This window comes from Pleurodeles waltl, chromosome 5 (assembly GCF_031143425.1).
Source record: "Pleurodeles waltl isolate 20211129_DDA chromosome 5, aPleWal1.hap1.20221129, whole genome shotgun sequence".
Classification (NCBI taxonomy): domain Eukaryota; kingdom Metazoa; phylum Chordata; class Amphibia; order Caudata; family Salamandridae; genus Pleurodeles; species Pleurodeles waltl.
The window spans coordinates 650,030,387-650,045,047 of record NC_090444.1 but is presented as its reverse complement, the minus strand read 5'-3'; the positions used below and the strand labels follow the sequence as shown (position 1 = coordinate 650,045,047).

Genomic DNA, 14,661 nt, shown 5'->3' with positions numbered 1-14,661 from the left:
TAATAAGCAGAAGACTGCATCTTGGGGGCATAGAAATAATGAATGAAAACGGGTGCTAAGAGAAAACAGTTGCTCAACAGCTGCTACTTTTGAGGGTACACAAGCCAACAAATTGCAACTAAAATAAACACATTATTCAATAGCCATTCTAGATTGAGAAGCATCAGTAAATAAAATGAAGCTTGTTTCATAGTCCTCTGGTGCTGGATCGAACAAGGACTTGTAACTTGAACTACCTACCTCTACCTTTTCCTGCTCTTCCAAAGCCAAAAAAACAGCAGCACGCAGCTCTGCCTAATCAAGAGAAATAGAAAGAATGAGTTAAGACGAAAAAATCTCTAAAAATCATTGAAAAGCCGACAGGAGATGCATTTAATTTGCCTTTATGACACATCATACTTAACAGGAGATCTGAAATAGTGATAAACATAATTTTCGGGTGTGAAAAGTCTATATTCTCCAACAACTCTCCTATAATTTCGCAAATGTAAATGCATGCCTATTGAGGTAGAAACCTTTATCAATATTTACCATGCAATTCCTAAACAACTCTGTGCAAACCCCAAGCCTCTTTTGTGCACTGAGCTCCTATAACCTGTGCTACTCTGGTTCAAACGCTTTTTTTTTTTTTTTTTTTTTTTTTTTTTTAAGGAGGCTAGTAAAAAACTAAAGTGTGACTGGGTAACTGCTCTGGCACTGTAACAGACATCCCTTCCTACTATCTAAGATTTGGGGACAAATCAGGATGAATGAATAACACAGTTGTACACCATGTTTAAGATCTGGTTGTCATCTTTATGGCCTTACAACTGGCCTTATTCAAGGATCCCAATGTAACACATGGAAATCCACAGAGTGACGTTAAGAAAGGTGAATTACTTTATTTTTCACAAATGCCTTAACATGTGACTTTTTGTTTTAGGGGGTTCAGGCTGTTTGGTTCTTAGCCCCCCCCCCCAATATGGAATTTGCCTAGCATTACAATGTCTGTACCAGCAACAACGCAAAAAGTCAAATTACACTGAAAAATGTAACGATCGTCCGGTCACAGTTTCCCTATAAGATGTTGGGTCTGAGTAAACCATTCTACTTAACATTTCCATTAGGACCCCCCATGTCTGCACCAAACCGGACCAGTTAATATGAAAGCTGCAAAAAGACTATGAGAGGCACTGTGTTGAAGTTATTTTGGTAAAAGACAGACTTTCTCAAGATCAACTGTGACAAACCCTAAGTTGTCACTCTACTAGGCCTTCTGACCCCAGAGACAAGCTTGTCCCAAGCTAACCTTCTCGAACCAACTTAGGAAAATAGTTGGTATTTCCCCAAGCAAAAATATTCCTGAATGCTGTGCTATGCCAGTGAAGAGTGTTTAGAGGCAATTTGAGTTGTGAAACATGTAGAGAACCTATTTCTGCACTTCTGGAGGCAATGTGGTTGCCTCGTCCAAGAGATATACATATACCTATACCTCTCGGGCAGCAGCCATTAAATCTCAGATTACTGTGAAGCAAGTCAAGGACTGTAGGTTTAAACCACACAAAGAAACCTTTGTGGCTTTCAATGGCTGAATTGACCCATTCACGTTTAATAAAAAAATCAACTTCACAATTAATACTTCTAAAGAAGAGTCTGTGCCAAAACAATTGTCTTAGGGGGACGCTTTTTAAAAGACTCAACAATACGCAGCTTCAACACATTGAGAGCAGAACTAAATCTGCAAGTTGTGTCACGTGTTTGTAGATAATTTGTGCCAAACTGTATATTTCCTCCAGATCTTGTTATCAAGGAGAGACCGCTGCAGTAGCTGGCGGAGGACGTTTCTGGGATAGCTCAACTCAAGAAGTAGTCCTATGTTATTAAAACTGCAAAGTCCGCTCCCATGTACTGGTAATTGTGTTGTAATGTGACAATATGTGTGTAACTTGATATAGATTGGTTAGCGCGAGAGAGCACTAGGCAGCTCTTTATATAAAAGCGTTCTGTTATGGTGTGTTGTTAAGGGAACGCAGACTTCGATTCGAGTCAGTTACAGGGAGCTTCTTTGGCAAGGCCTCAGCATGACGGAGCTACCAGCGTGCACGTACATTCTTTTTTCATCAGAATCGGAAATCGGAATTGACCGGGTAATCAAAGTCCAGGTAGGAGCGTATGTTTTGCTTTCACTAATGACCGAGCTGACAAAAATCTCTGGAACGCACTTCTTAGTTTAAAGAAGACATTTTTTATTACTTCACCACGAGGTTCCTGAAAAAGGAGATTAGTAGGTCGGAGGCACACGTTTAAAAATAGTCACAGCAAAGAAAGGAAAATATATCAAAGTGACTCTCAACTGCAATGTACACAGCAAATATATGATTATTCTTTGCTTAGCAATTATGCTATCGTATAAAGTCAAAATTCATCACTGCAGGGCCTGCCAATGCTCTTCATCTTTCTCATGCCAGCAAGTTGATGACTCCTGTTCAACTGCGAGAAAGATTTCCACCCTCACAGGAAAATGTAAGGCATTTAACATCCAATCCTGACCTAGGTCTCGGAAATTCCCTCGCTGCTGCCCAGGACACCGTTTACAGCTTAAATATTCATGGAAAAAAGCCTTCTGAAAGGCCCTTCCCTCTCAGATGTAAATATTCAAAACATGCTGGCTACTGTAGGTTAGAGTTGGAAGAAACAACGTTGGCCAAAATTTCAAGGCTCCCTCTTCCAAGGCCTAATTTTTCCCTGCACTAAAGAAAAACACAAAATATGCACTTCCTTATCATTCTACCGTGTTCGGTAAGAGAAAATACGAAGAACACAAGCTTAGTTTACCATGTGGAAAAATACAGCTCATCTACAATGTCTCAACTGCAATGTCTTAACGCCACGATAAAGACAATAGGCAGCTAAACTGAATACAAAATGTAATCTGCAACTGGTGAACATTGAACAACTGATATGAACAGTGGTGAAACACAAAGTCAGTGGTCAAACCTACCGATTTTCACTACAGCGGATCCTACAGCGTGAGCATAAATTTCAAGAAACTGAATTCCGTGCTTTAAACTGTGAGCGATTATCGGCAGAGCAATAGGCCACCAGTAACGCAGTGCGTGCCATGCACTATGTCTTCCGTATTGGTATTATAACGACGAATGCAGGACATGTCTAATATCACACGGACTAATATCTATGTAATACTACTTACGTGAGCAGCGGTCTGTATGCGGTACACACTTTCAGGTCTGAGCAGCAGACGCTCATAAATAAGGACAGAACAAAAAAGGACTGAGTTAAATATCAGAGGAATGGGCCTTGCATACTGAAACTGAGGAAGGACTATCTCTGGTTAATAGTGTAGGAGGCTGGCCTGGCTTATAGTGGGTACCTGATGGTACTTACACCTTGAGCCAGGTCCAGTTATCCCTTATTAGTAGATTAGTAGTGTTCTAGCAGCTTAGGCTGATAGAGGTAGTTATAGGAGAACAGCTTAGGCTGAACTAGGAGACATGCAAAGCTCCTACTATACCACTTATATCATATAGCACTATATCATAAGAAAACACAATACTCAGTTACTAAAAATAAAGGTACTTTATTTTAGTGACAATATGCCAAAAGTATGTCAGAGGATATACTCCCTTAGAAGGTAAGTAAAATACACAAAATATACACATAAACCAAAATCAGGTAAGTAAACAGTTAGAAAAGTAGCGCAAACACTGTAGAATACAATACGATGCAATAGGCCTAGGGGCAACACAAACCATATACTCCAAAAGTGGAATGCGAACCACAAATGGACCCCAGGCCTAGTGTAGTGTGTAGAAGGTCACTGTGAGTGTAAGAAAACACTAAGGGTGTCCAAGATACCCCACCCCAAGACCCTGAAAAGTAGGAGCAAAGTCACTCTACTTCCCCAGAAACACACTAAAGTCGTGATAGGAGATTCTGCAAGGACAACAACTGACTGCAAAGCACTGAAGACGGATTCCTGGACCTGAGGACCTGTAAAGGAAGGGGACCAAGTCCAAGAGTCGCGAAAGTGTCCAGGGGGGGCAGGAGCCCACTAAACCCCAGATGAAGGTGCAAAATGGCTGCCTTCCGGTGGAAGAAGCTGATGTTTCTTCAACAACGGAAGATGCCAGGAACTTCTCCTTTGCACAGAAGATGTCCCACGGTGTGCTGGAGGATGCAGAGTTGTTTCCATGCAGAAAGACGGCAAACAAGCCTTGCTAGCTGTAATAGTCGCGGTTGAAGAAAATGGGTGCTGCCCGGGCCAAGGAAGGACCAGGTGGTCGCCCCTTCGAGGAGGGGACAGAGGGGGCGCTCAGCAGCACAGATAGCCCACGCAGAAGCAGGCAGCACCCGCAGAAGCACTTGAACAGGCATTCAAGAAATCTAAGCACGACTGTCATCTCAACACTACAAAGAAGGGTCTCACAAAGTCGGTGGTCAACTCAGCAAGTTGAGCAATGCAGGACGGAGTGCTGGGGACCTGGGCTACGCTGCGCACGAAGGATTCCTTGCAAAAGTGCACAGAAGCCCTAAAAGCTGCAGTTCACGCAGTACACAGGATTACTGTCTGGCGTGGGGAGGCAAGGACTTCCCTCCACCAAATTTGGACAGAAGGACCACTGGACTGTTGGGGTCACTTGGATCCAGCTCCTGTGTTCCAGAGACCATGCTCGTCGAGATGAGAGGGGACCCAGAGGACCGGTGAAGCAGACGTTTGGTGCCTGCGTTGGCAGGGGGAAGATTCCGTCGACCCACTGGAGATTTCTTTTTGGCTCCCAGTGCATGGTGAAGGCAGACAGCCCTCAGAGTATGCACCACCAGGAAACAGTCAAGAAAGCCAGCAGGATTAGGTGCTACAACGTTGCTGGTAATTGTCTTGCTACTTTGTTGTGGTTTTGCAGGTGTCCTGGAGCAGTCAGCGGTCGATCCTTGGCAGAAGTCAAAGAGGGAGATGCAGAAAAACTCTGGTGAGCTCTTGCATTCGTTATCTGAAGAGAAACCCACAGGAGAGATCCTAAATAGCCCTCAGAGGAGGATTGGCCACCTAACCAGGTAAGCACCCTATCAGGAGGGGTCTCTGACGTCCCCTGCTGGCACTGACCACTCAGATGCCTCCCTTGTGCCCTCACACCTCTGCATTCAAGATGGCTGAGGTCTGGGACACACTGGAGGAGCTCTGGGCACCACCCCTGGGGTGGTGATGGACAGGGCAGTGGTCACTCCCCTTTCCTTTGTACAGTTTCACGCCAGAGCAGGGGCTGGGGGATCCCTGAACCGGTGTAGACTGGCTTGTGCAAGGAGGGCACAGTCTGTGCCCTTCAAAGCATTCCCAGAGGCCTGGAGAGGCTAATCCCCTCAGGCCCTTAACACCTATTTCCAAAGGGAGAGGGTGTAATACCCTCTCTCAGAGGAAATCCTTTGTTCTGCCTTCCTGGGACTGGGCTGCCCAGACGCCTGTCTGTGGGTTGGCAGCAGTGGTAGCTGCAGTGAAAACCCCAGAGAGCTAGTTTTGCAGTACCTGGGGTCCATGCTGGAGCCCCGGGGATGCATGGGATTGGCACCCCAATACCAGATTTGGCATGGGGGACAATTCCATGATCCTAGACATGTTACATGGCCATATTCACAGTTACCATTGTGAAGCTACATATAGGTATTGACCTATATGTAGTGCACATGTGTAATGGTGTCCCCGCACTCACAAAGTCCGGGGAAATTGCCCTGAACAATGTGGGGGCACCTTGGCTAGTGCAAGGGTGCCCTCACACTTAGTAACTTTGCACCTAACCTTCACTAAGTGAGGGTTAGACATATAGGTGACTTATAAGTTACTTAAGTGCAGTGGTAAATGGTTGTGAAATAACATGGACGTTATTTCACTCAGGCTGCAGTGGCAGGCCTGTGTAATATTGGTCTGAGCTCCCTATGGGTGGCAAAAGAAATGCTGCAGCCCATAGGGATCTCCTAGAACCCCAATACTCTGGGTACCTAGGTACCATATACTAGGAAATTATAAGTGTGTTCCAGTGTGCCAAGTAGAATTGGTAAAAATGGTCACTAGCCTGCAGTGACAATTTTAAAAGCAGAGAGAGCATAAGCACTGAGATTCTGGTGAGCAGAGTCTCAGTGACACAGTTAGGCACCACACAGGGATCACATTCAGGCCACAGACTGAGTACTGGGGTCCTGGCTAGCAGGGTCCCAGTGAGACATATAAAACACACTGACATATACTCACAAACAGGCCAAAAGTGGGGGTAACAAGGCTAGAAAGAGGCTACCTTTCTACAAATAGAAATTGAAGAAGTACTTACAGATTCAGTCATTTAAGTATCTTGTGGCTACTGTGTATATTTTTTTGTCAATCAGTGTATTTGTAGAGCGCACTACCACCCGTGAGGGTCTCAAGGCGCTGAAAGGGGGTGGGGGGGGCTGCTAATGCTCAAATAGCCAGGTTTTGAGCCGCCTCCTGAAAGTCAGCAGGTCTTCGGTCTGTCGTAGGGGCAAGGGAAGGGTGTTCCAGGTCTTGGCGGCGAGGTGGGAGAAGGATCTGCCTCCGGTAGTCGCTCTTCGGATGTGGGGGATGGTGGCTAGGACGAGGTCGGCTGAGCGGAGTTGCCAGGACGGGGTGTAGAAGGTGAGTCGTCTGTTGAGGTAGGCTGGATCGGTGTTGTGGAGCGCCTTGTGTGCGTGGGTGAGGAGCTTGAAGGTTAGTCTTTTGTTGACGGGGAGCCAGTGTAGGTCTCTCAGAAGGGGAGTGATGTGGCTGTGGGCATCAAGGATCAGGCATGCAGAAGCATTTTGTATGCGTTGCAGTCGTTTGAAGTGTTTGGCCGGGGCTCGTGCGTAGAGGGTGTTTCCGTAGTCAAGTTTGCTGCTGATGAGGGCTTGGGCGACTGATCTTCTTGTATCTGTGGGGATCCATCTGTAGATCTTGCAGAGCATGCGGAGGGTGTTGAAGCAGGATGAGGAGACGCAGCTGACTTGCTTGGTCATGGAGTGTATTTAGTCTAGGATGATGCCCAGGTTGCGTGCGTGGTTGGTGGGTGTTGGGGCTGCTCCCAGAGTTGTCGGTCACCATGAGTCGTACCAGGCTGAGGGGTTGGCGCTGAGGATGAGGACCTCCGTCTTATCTGAGTTCAACTTCAGTTTGCTGTTCCTCATCCATTCGGCGACAGCCTTCATTCCTTCGGGGAGGTTGGATTTGGTGGTGAGGAGGTCCTTGGTGAGGGAGAGGATCAGATGGGTGTCGTCGGCGTAGGAGAGGATGTTGAGGTTGTGCAGCCGGGCGATGTGGGCGAGCGGGCCATGTAGACGTTGAAAAGTGTAGGGCTGAGGGACGAACCTTGGGGAACGCCGCAGATGATCTTGGAGGCTTTGGAGAAGAAAGGGGGGAGGCAGACGCTCTGGGTACTGCCGGAGAGGAAGGAGGTGGTCCACTCCAGAGCTTTGTCCCAGATCCTTGTATTGTGGAGGCGCTTGCTTTGTTAAAGATGTGGTGCGGGCATGGGTCTGACTGAGATCCAGAGTGGATGGTGCCCATGGTTTTGATTGGGTCATCTTCATTCACGTTGGCCCAGATGAGAAGAGGGTCGTAGTTGAAAGTGGGTGGAGAGTCTGAGGAGTCTGTGATTGGCGAGGTAGTGTGGCTGTTGAAGCGGTCATGGATGTCTGTGATCTTGTGGTGGAAGAAGGCAGCGAGGGAGTTGCACAGGTCTTGTGAAGGTGGGGTGTCGTTTGTGCTGGAGCTGGGGTTGGAGAGTTCATTCACGATGTTGAAGAGCCCCTTGCTGTTGTGTGCGTTGTTGTCCAGGCGATTTTCTTGGCAGATCTGATGAGGTGATGGTGATTGTAAGGAAATGCCTCCTTGGCATGGTTACCCCCTGACTTTTTGCCTTTGCTAATGCCAAGTTATGATTTGAAAGTGTGCTGAGGACTGCTAACCAGGCCCCTGCACCAGTGTTCTTTCCCTAACCTGTACCTTTGTTTCCACAATTGGCACACCCTGGCATCCAGGTAAGTCCCTTGTAACTGGTAACCCTGGTACCAAGGGTCCTGATGCCAGGGAAGGTCTCTAAGGGCTGCAGCATGTCTTATGCCACCCTGGGGACCCCACACTCAGCACAGACACACTGCTTGCCAGCTTGTGTGTGCTGGTGGGGAGAAAATGACTAGGTCGACATAGCACTCCCCTCAGGGTGCCATGCCCACAACTCACTGCCCATGGCATAGATAAGTCACCCCTCTAGCAGGCCTTACAGCCCTAAGGCAGGGTGCACTATATCATAGGTGAGGGCATAGGTGCATGAGCACTATGCCCCTACAGTGTCTAAGCAAAACCTTAGACATTGTAAGTGCAGGGTAGCCATAAGAGTATATGGTCTGGGAGTCTGTCATACACAAACTCCACAGCACCATAATGGCTACACTGAAAACTGGGAAGTTTGGTATCAAACTTCTCAGCACAATAAATGCACACTGATGCCAGTGTACATTTTATTGTAAAATACACCCCAGAGGGCATCTTAGAGATGCTCCCTGAAACCATACCAGACTTCCAGTGTGGGCTGACTAGTTTTAGAAGCCTGCCACACACCAGACATGTTGCTGGCCACATGGGGAGAGTGCTGTTGTCACTCTGTGGCTAGTAACAAAGCCTGTACTGGGTGGAGGTGCTTCTCACCTCCCCCTGCAGGAACTGTAACACCTGGTAGTGAGCCTCAAAGGCTCACCCCTTTTGTTAAAAACCCCAGGGCACTCCAGCTAGTGGAGTTGCCCGCCCCCTCCGGCCACGGCCCCACTTTTGGCGGCAAGGCCGGAAGAGATAATGAGAAAAACAAGGAGGAATCACTGCCCAGTCAAGACAGCCCCTAAGGTGTCCTGAGCTAAGGTGACTCTGACTTTTAGAAATCCACCATCTTGCAGATGGAGGATTCCCCCAATAGGATTAGGGAGGTGCCCCCTCCCCTCAGGGAGGAGGCACAAAGAGGGTGTAGCCACCCTCAGGGCTAGTAGCCATTGGCTACTAACCCCCCAGACCTAAACACACCCCTAAAATTGAGTATTTAGGGGCTCCCAGAACCTAGCAAGATAGATTCCTGCAACCTGAAGACGAAGAAGGACTGCTGACCTGAAAGCCCTGCAGAGAAGACGGAGACACCAACTACTTTGGCACCAGCTCTACCGGCCTGTCTCCCCACTGTAAGAAAAACTGCAACAGCGACGCATTCCACAGGGTCCAGCGACCTCTGAAGCCTCAGAGGACTACCCTGCATCTAAAAGGACCAAGAACTCCCGAGGACAGCGGCTCTGCTCCAAAGAAGAAACATCTTTGCAACAAAGAAGCAACTTTTTAAAGAACACACGTTTCCCGCCGGAAGCGTGAGACTTTGCACTCTGCACCCGATGCCCCCGGCTCAACCTGCGGAGAAACAACACTACAGGGAGGACTCCCCGGCAACTGCGACCCTGTGAGTAGCCAGAGTTGACCCCCCTGAGCCCCCCCAGCGACACTTGCAGAGGGAATCCAGAGGCTCCCCCTGACTGCGACTGCCTGCTACAGAGAACCCGACGCCTGATAAAGACACTGCACCCGCAGCCCCCAGGACCTGAAGGATCCAACCTCCAGTGCAGAAGCGACCCCCAGGTGGCCCTCTCCCTTGCCCAGGTGGTGGCTACCCCGAGGAGGCCCTCCTTGCCTGCTTGCTTCGTTGAAGAGACCCCTGGGTCTCCCACTGAACTCCATTGCAAACCTGACGCCTGTTTGCACTCTGCACCCGGCTGCCCCCGTGCCGCTGAGAGTGTACTTTTTGTGCTGACTTGTGTCCCTCCCCGGTGCCCTACAAAAACCCCCCTGGTCTGCCCTCCGAAGATGCGGGTACTTACCTGCTGGCAGACTGGAACCGGGGCACCCCCTTCTCCATTGAAGCCTATGTGTTTTGGGTACCACTTTGACCTCTGCACCTGACCGGCCCTGAGCTGCTGGTGTGGTAACTTTGGGGTTGCCCTGAACCCCCAACGGTGGGCTACCTTGGACCCAACTTTGAACCCTGTAGGTGGTTTACTTACCTGCAAAACTAACAAACACTTACCTCCCCCAGGACTGTTGAAAATTGCACTGTGTCTAGTTTTAAAATAGCTTATTGCCATTTTTGTGAAAACTGTACATGCTATTTTGCTGATTCAAAGTTCCTAAGTTACCTAAGTAAAATACCTTTCATTTGAAGTATTACTTGTAAATCTTGAACTTGTGGTTCTTAAAATAAACTAAGAAAAAATATTTTTCTATACAAACACCTATTGGCCTGGAGTAAGTCTTTGAGTGTGTGTTCCTCATTTATTGCCTGTGTGTGTACAACAAATGCTTAACACTACCCTCTGATAAGCCTACTGCTCCACCACACTACCACAAAATAGAGCATTAGAATTATCTCTTTTTGCCACTATCTTACCTCTAAGGGGAACCCTTGGACTCTGTGCATGCTATTTCTCACTTTGAAATAGTACATACAGAGCCAACTTCCTACAGTGATTACGGATGGCGTTCTTGAAGGCGGCATGGTTGTCCAGTGTCTGTTCGAGGAGCCACTTTCTCTCCAGTTTACGGCAGGTTTGCTTGGAGGCTTGAATTTCTGTGGTGAACCAGCTGGCTCTCTTGTTGGCACATCTGTTGGAAGGTTTATTGAGCAGGGTGAGACTGTTGGCACTGTTGTCAATCCAGCTCCAGAGGTTGCAGGCTGCGAGGTCGTGATGGGTGGGTGGTTTTCGGACGAGGCTGGTGTTCAGCTGGTCTTGGCTGAATTTGCTCCAGTTGCGGCGGGGGATCTGTTGGGTGCGGTGGTGCGTGGTGGGTTTCTGGAAGGTTAAGTGGATGCAGCAGTAGTCACTCCATGGGAGTTCGGTGGTGTGGCTGAAGGGGACGTGGGGGCTAGCGGAGAAGACGGGGTCCAGTGTGTGGCCAGTGGAGTGTGGTGGGGTAGTGACGAGTTGTCTGAGTCCGAGGGTGGCAAGGTTGTCGATTAGGGTGGTGGAGTTGGGGTCGTTGTTATTCTCCAGCTTTAAGTTCAGGTCACCGAGGAGGACGTAATCGGCGGAGGCTAGGGCGTGCCTCCTGACAAGGTCGGCGATGGAGTCGCAGAACTGAGGCCGTGGTCCGGGGGGTCTGTAGTTGAGGGTTCCTCTGAGGGTGGTGTTGGGGTTGGTGTGGATCTGGAAGTGCAGGTGTTCAGCGGTGCTGAGGGTGTTGTCGAAACAGGTCGTGACCCTGATGGTGTTCTTGTGGACGATGGCAATTCCGCCTCCGACTCCGTTGGTGTGATCCCTGCGGGTGATCTTGTAGCCATCTGGAATGGCTATGGCGATGTATGGGGCCGAGGAGGCGTTTATCCAGGTCTCGGTCAGGAAGGCGACGTACGGGGTAGAGGTGTCGAGCAGGTCCCAGAGTTTGACGGCGTGTTTGCACGCGGAGCGAGTGTTAAGTAGGATGCATCGGAGGTAGTTGCAGTCAGGCTCGGCAGGAGATTTGGCGATTTGGAGGCTGGTGAGGCTGCAGTTCCAGCAGGTGAAGGGTCCCTGGGAGTGTTTAGGGGAGGCCAGGAAGCAGGCGTGTGCTCGTCCGGTGTTGAGTGCGTGGAGGGTGCTGGCGGTTTAATAGCGTTGCTGGCCGTGGTCTTGGAGACCAGGGGTCCTGGCACTGGGCGCCCGCTGCGCACGTCCGTTAGATGCACAGCAGCTGCCATATAAGAGGAGGTGGGAGGGAGGGGCAACAGGGAGGAGGGAGGGGGCAGTGAATGGGCGAGCAGGGGGGCGGGCCACAGGAACACAGCAGTGGGAAAAAAGGGAAATTGAAGTGGAGGAAGGGGAGCAGGCCGCAGGGACGCAGCGGCAGGGCAGAGAAAACAAAAGGGAACCTGGAGCAGCAGCAGCACCGGCAGGCGGTGCAGGGGAGCAACCTGCCTGTTTTTTTTTTTTGTTCCTCCTTCTTCAAATTGTATACATTCGAGTGCATTTAAAATGGATGTTCCGAATGTTACAGCACCTCCTCCTTTCTTATCACTACCAGGACAGCCAGCAATAGAATGGGAGGAGTGGCTGGATAGGTTTAATTACTTGGAGGCATTGTGTTAGAAATGGGGTCCTTGGTTGACAGTCAGGTTACCCCCTGTTCAAGCAAGGACCCTACCTCTAGTCAGGGTAAAAGAAAATCACCCTCAGCTAACCCCTGCTTACCCCCTTGGTAGCTTGGCAGAGCAGTAGGCTTAACTTCAGAGTGCTAGGTGTAAAGTATTTGTACCAACACACACAGTAACTTAATGAAAACACTACAAAATGGCAACACAGGTTTAGAAAAATAGGAAATATTTATCTAAACAAAACAAGACCAAAACAACAAAAATCCACAATACACAAGCCAAGTTATTAATAGAAAAAATAAAATCAAAAAGAGACTTTAAGTAGTTTCAAACACACACCAACACTGTTAGCATGAAAAAGTACCTTGGGTGCGTCAAAAATAACCCCACACAGTGAGTGTGCATCAAAAAGGGCTTGCAGTGCGTTGATTTCACTCACGACCAGGACCTTGTGTTGTTTATCCTTTTGTCGGGTCGGGTGCGTCGTTTCTTCTCTCCGCAGGACAGCGAAGCATCGATCCGGTCAGCACTCTCAGGTCCAGGCATGCCTTGCGTTGTTTTTATACGCCCAGCGGTACTTGCGTCAAAAATCCGGCCGCACGATGATCCGAAAACCACGCAGCGTAGGTTGCGATCTCTCAGCCTCCGTCAGAGACACTGCGCGTCGTTTCACCTGCTCCGTGCATCGATTCTCCAGTTGCGTTTCCAGCAAGTGTCGATTTTCAGCTGCAGAGCCGGCGGCACATCGTTTCTTCAGCCGCTGATCGGAGTCTCATCAATCTTTTACCCACACAGCGCTCTGTGCATGGATTTGCTTTTCTTTAGGCTGTCAGCTTCTCCTTTCAGGGTCCCAGGAACTGGAAGGGCACCACAGGGCAGAGTAGGAGTCTCTCAATTGACTCCAGGTGCTGGCAGAGAGAAGTCTTTGCTGTCCCTGAGACTTTAAACAGGAGGCAAGCTCTAAATCAAACCCTTGGAGAGTCCTTTTCAAGATGGTAGGCACAAAATGTTCAGTCTTTGCCCTCTTACTCTAGCAAAAGCAGCAACTGCAGGATAGCTCCACAAAGCACAGTCACAGGCATGGCAGCTCTTCTTCCTTAGCTCTTCTCCAGGCAGCGGTTCCTCTTCTTTCCAGAAGGGTTTCTAAAGTCTCTAGATTGGGCGCCCTTCTTATACCCAATTTCTCCTTTGAAGTAGGCCTACTTCAAAGTAAAGTCTCTTTTGAATGCGAAATCCTGCCATGTCCAGGCAAGGCTCCAGACACTCACCAGGGGGCAGGGGGTTGGAGACTGCATTGTGTGAGGGCAGGCACAGCTCTTTCAGGTGTGAGTGACCACTCCTCCCACAGATGGCTCATCAGGAAATGCAGACTACACCCCAGCTCCCTTTGTGTCACTGTCTAGTGTGAGGTGCAACCAGCCCAACTGTCAAACTGACCCAGACGGGTAATCCACAAACAGGCAGAGTCACAGAAATGGTATAAGGAAGAAAATGCTCACTTTCTAAAAGTGGCATTTTCAAACACAATCTTAAAATCAACTTTACTAAAAGATGTATTTTTAAATTGTGAGCTCAGACACCCCAAACTCCACATGTCCATCCGCTCCCAAAGGGAATCTACATTTTAATCATATTTAAAGGTAGCCCACATGTTAACCTATGAGAGGGACAGGCCTTGCAACAGTGAAAAACGAATCTAGCAATATTTCACTGTCAGCACATATAAAACACATTACTATGGGGGTCATTACAACTTTGGCGTTAAAAGCCGCTTACCACCGTGCAGCAGACCGCCAACACACTGCCGTGGCCGCAGAAATCCGCCACAGCTATTATGACCCACATCCCGAAATCCGACAACATTCAGACACCCACACATGTCTGCCACACCAAAGGTCAGTGATGAACTGGCGAAAACAAAACCGACACCATCACGCCAACAGAAATACGCCCATGCTATCACGACCCGCGAATCCACGCGGCGGTCTTTCAACCGCGGTATTCCATTGGCAGTACACACCGCTGCGCTCAAAATACACACACATCTCCAAAACACCACCACATTGGACAATTCGAAAGACACACATCTGATACACATACACACACCACTCCCACACACTCAATCCCTTATAAAACACACACCCACATTACCCACAAACCCCTACGACAACTATTGCAACAGAAGGCCAGAGAGAGACACCATCACCCACACACTAGCAGCCACAGGCACTCAACACCATCACCCACACAACTTCCACACACAAAACACCACACACCACTACATATCACCACACTTATCACCACACACACCACCCCACACATCACCCACACCACTCCATGGCACGGAAAAGACACCCCAGGTTCTCGGAGGAGGAGCTCAGGGTCATGGTGGAGGAAATCGTACGGGTACAGCAACAGCTATTTGGAGCACAGGTGCAGCACACCTCCATAGCTAGGAAGATGGAGCTATGGGGAAGAATAGTCGACAGGGTCAACGCAGTGGGACAGCACCCAAGAAATCAGGACGACA

General features: G+C 48.9%; 1 protein-coding gene across 6 annotated transcripts in view; it reads right to left on the bottom strand.

Moving 5' to 3' along the window:
* CEP43 (centrosomal protein 43) overlaps window positions 1-14,661 on the bottom strand; it is a 292,488-nt gene that overhangs the window by 216,137 nt on the left and 61,690 nt on the right. For all 6 annotated transcript variants that reach the window (XM_069234521.1, XM_069234520.1, XM_069234525.1 and 3 more), the window contains exon 3: window positions 241-294. In XM_069234521.1, coding sequence (XP_069090622.1) covers window positions 241-294 — 54 coding nt within the window. The remainder of the gene's footprint in view (window positions 1-240; window positions 295-14,661) is intronic.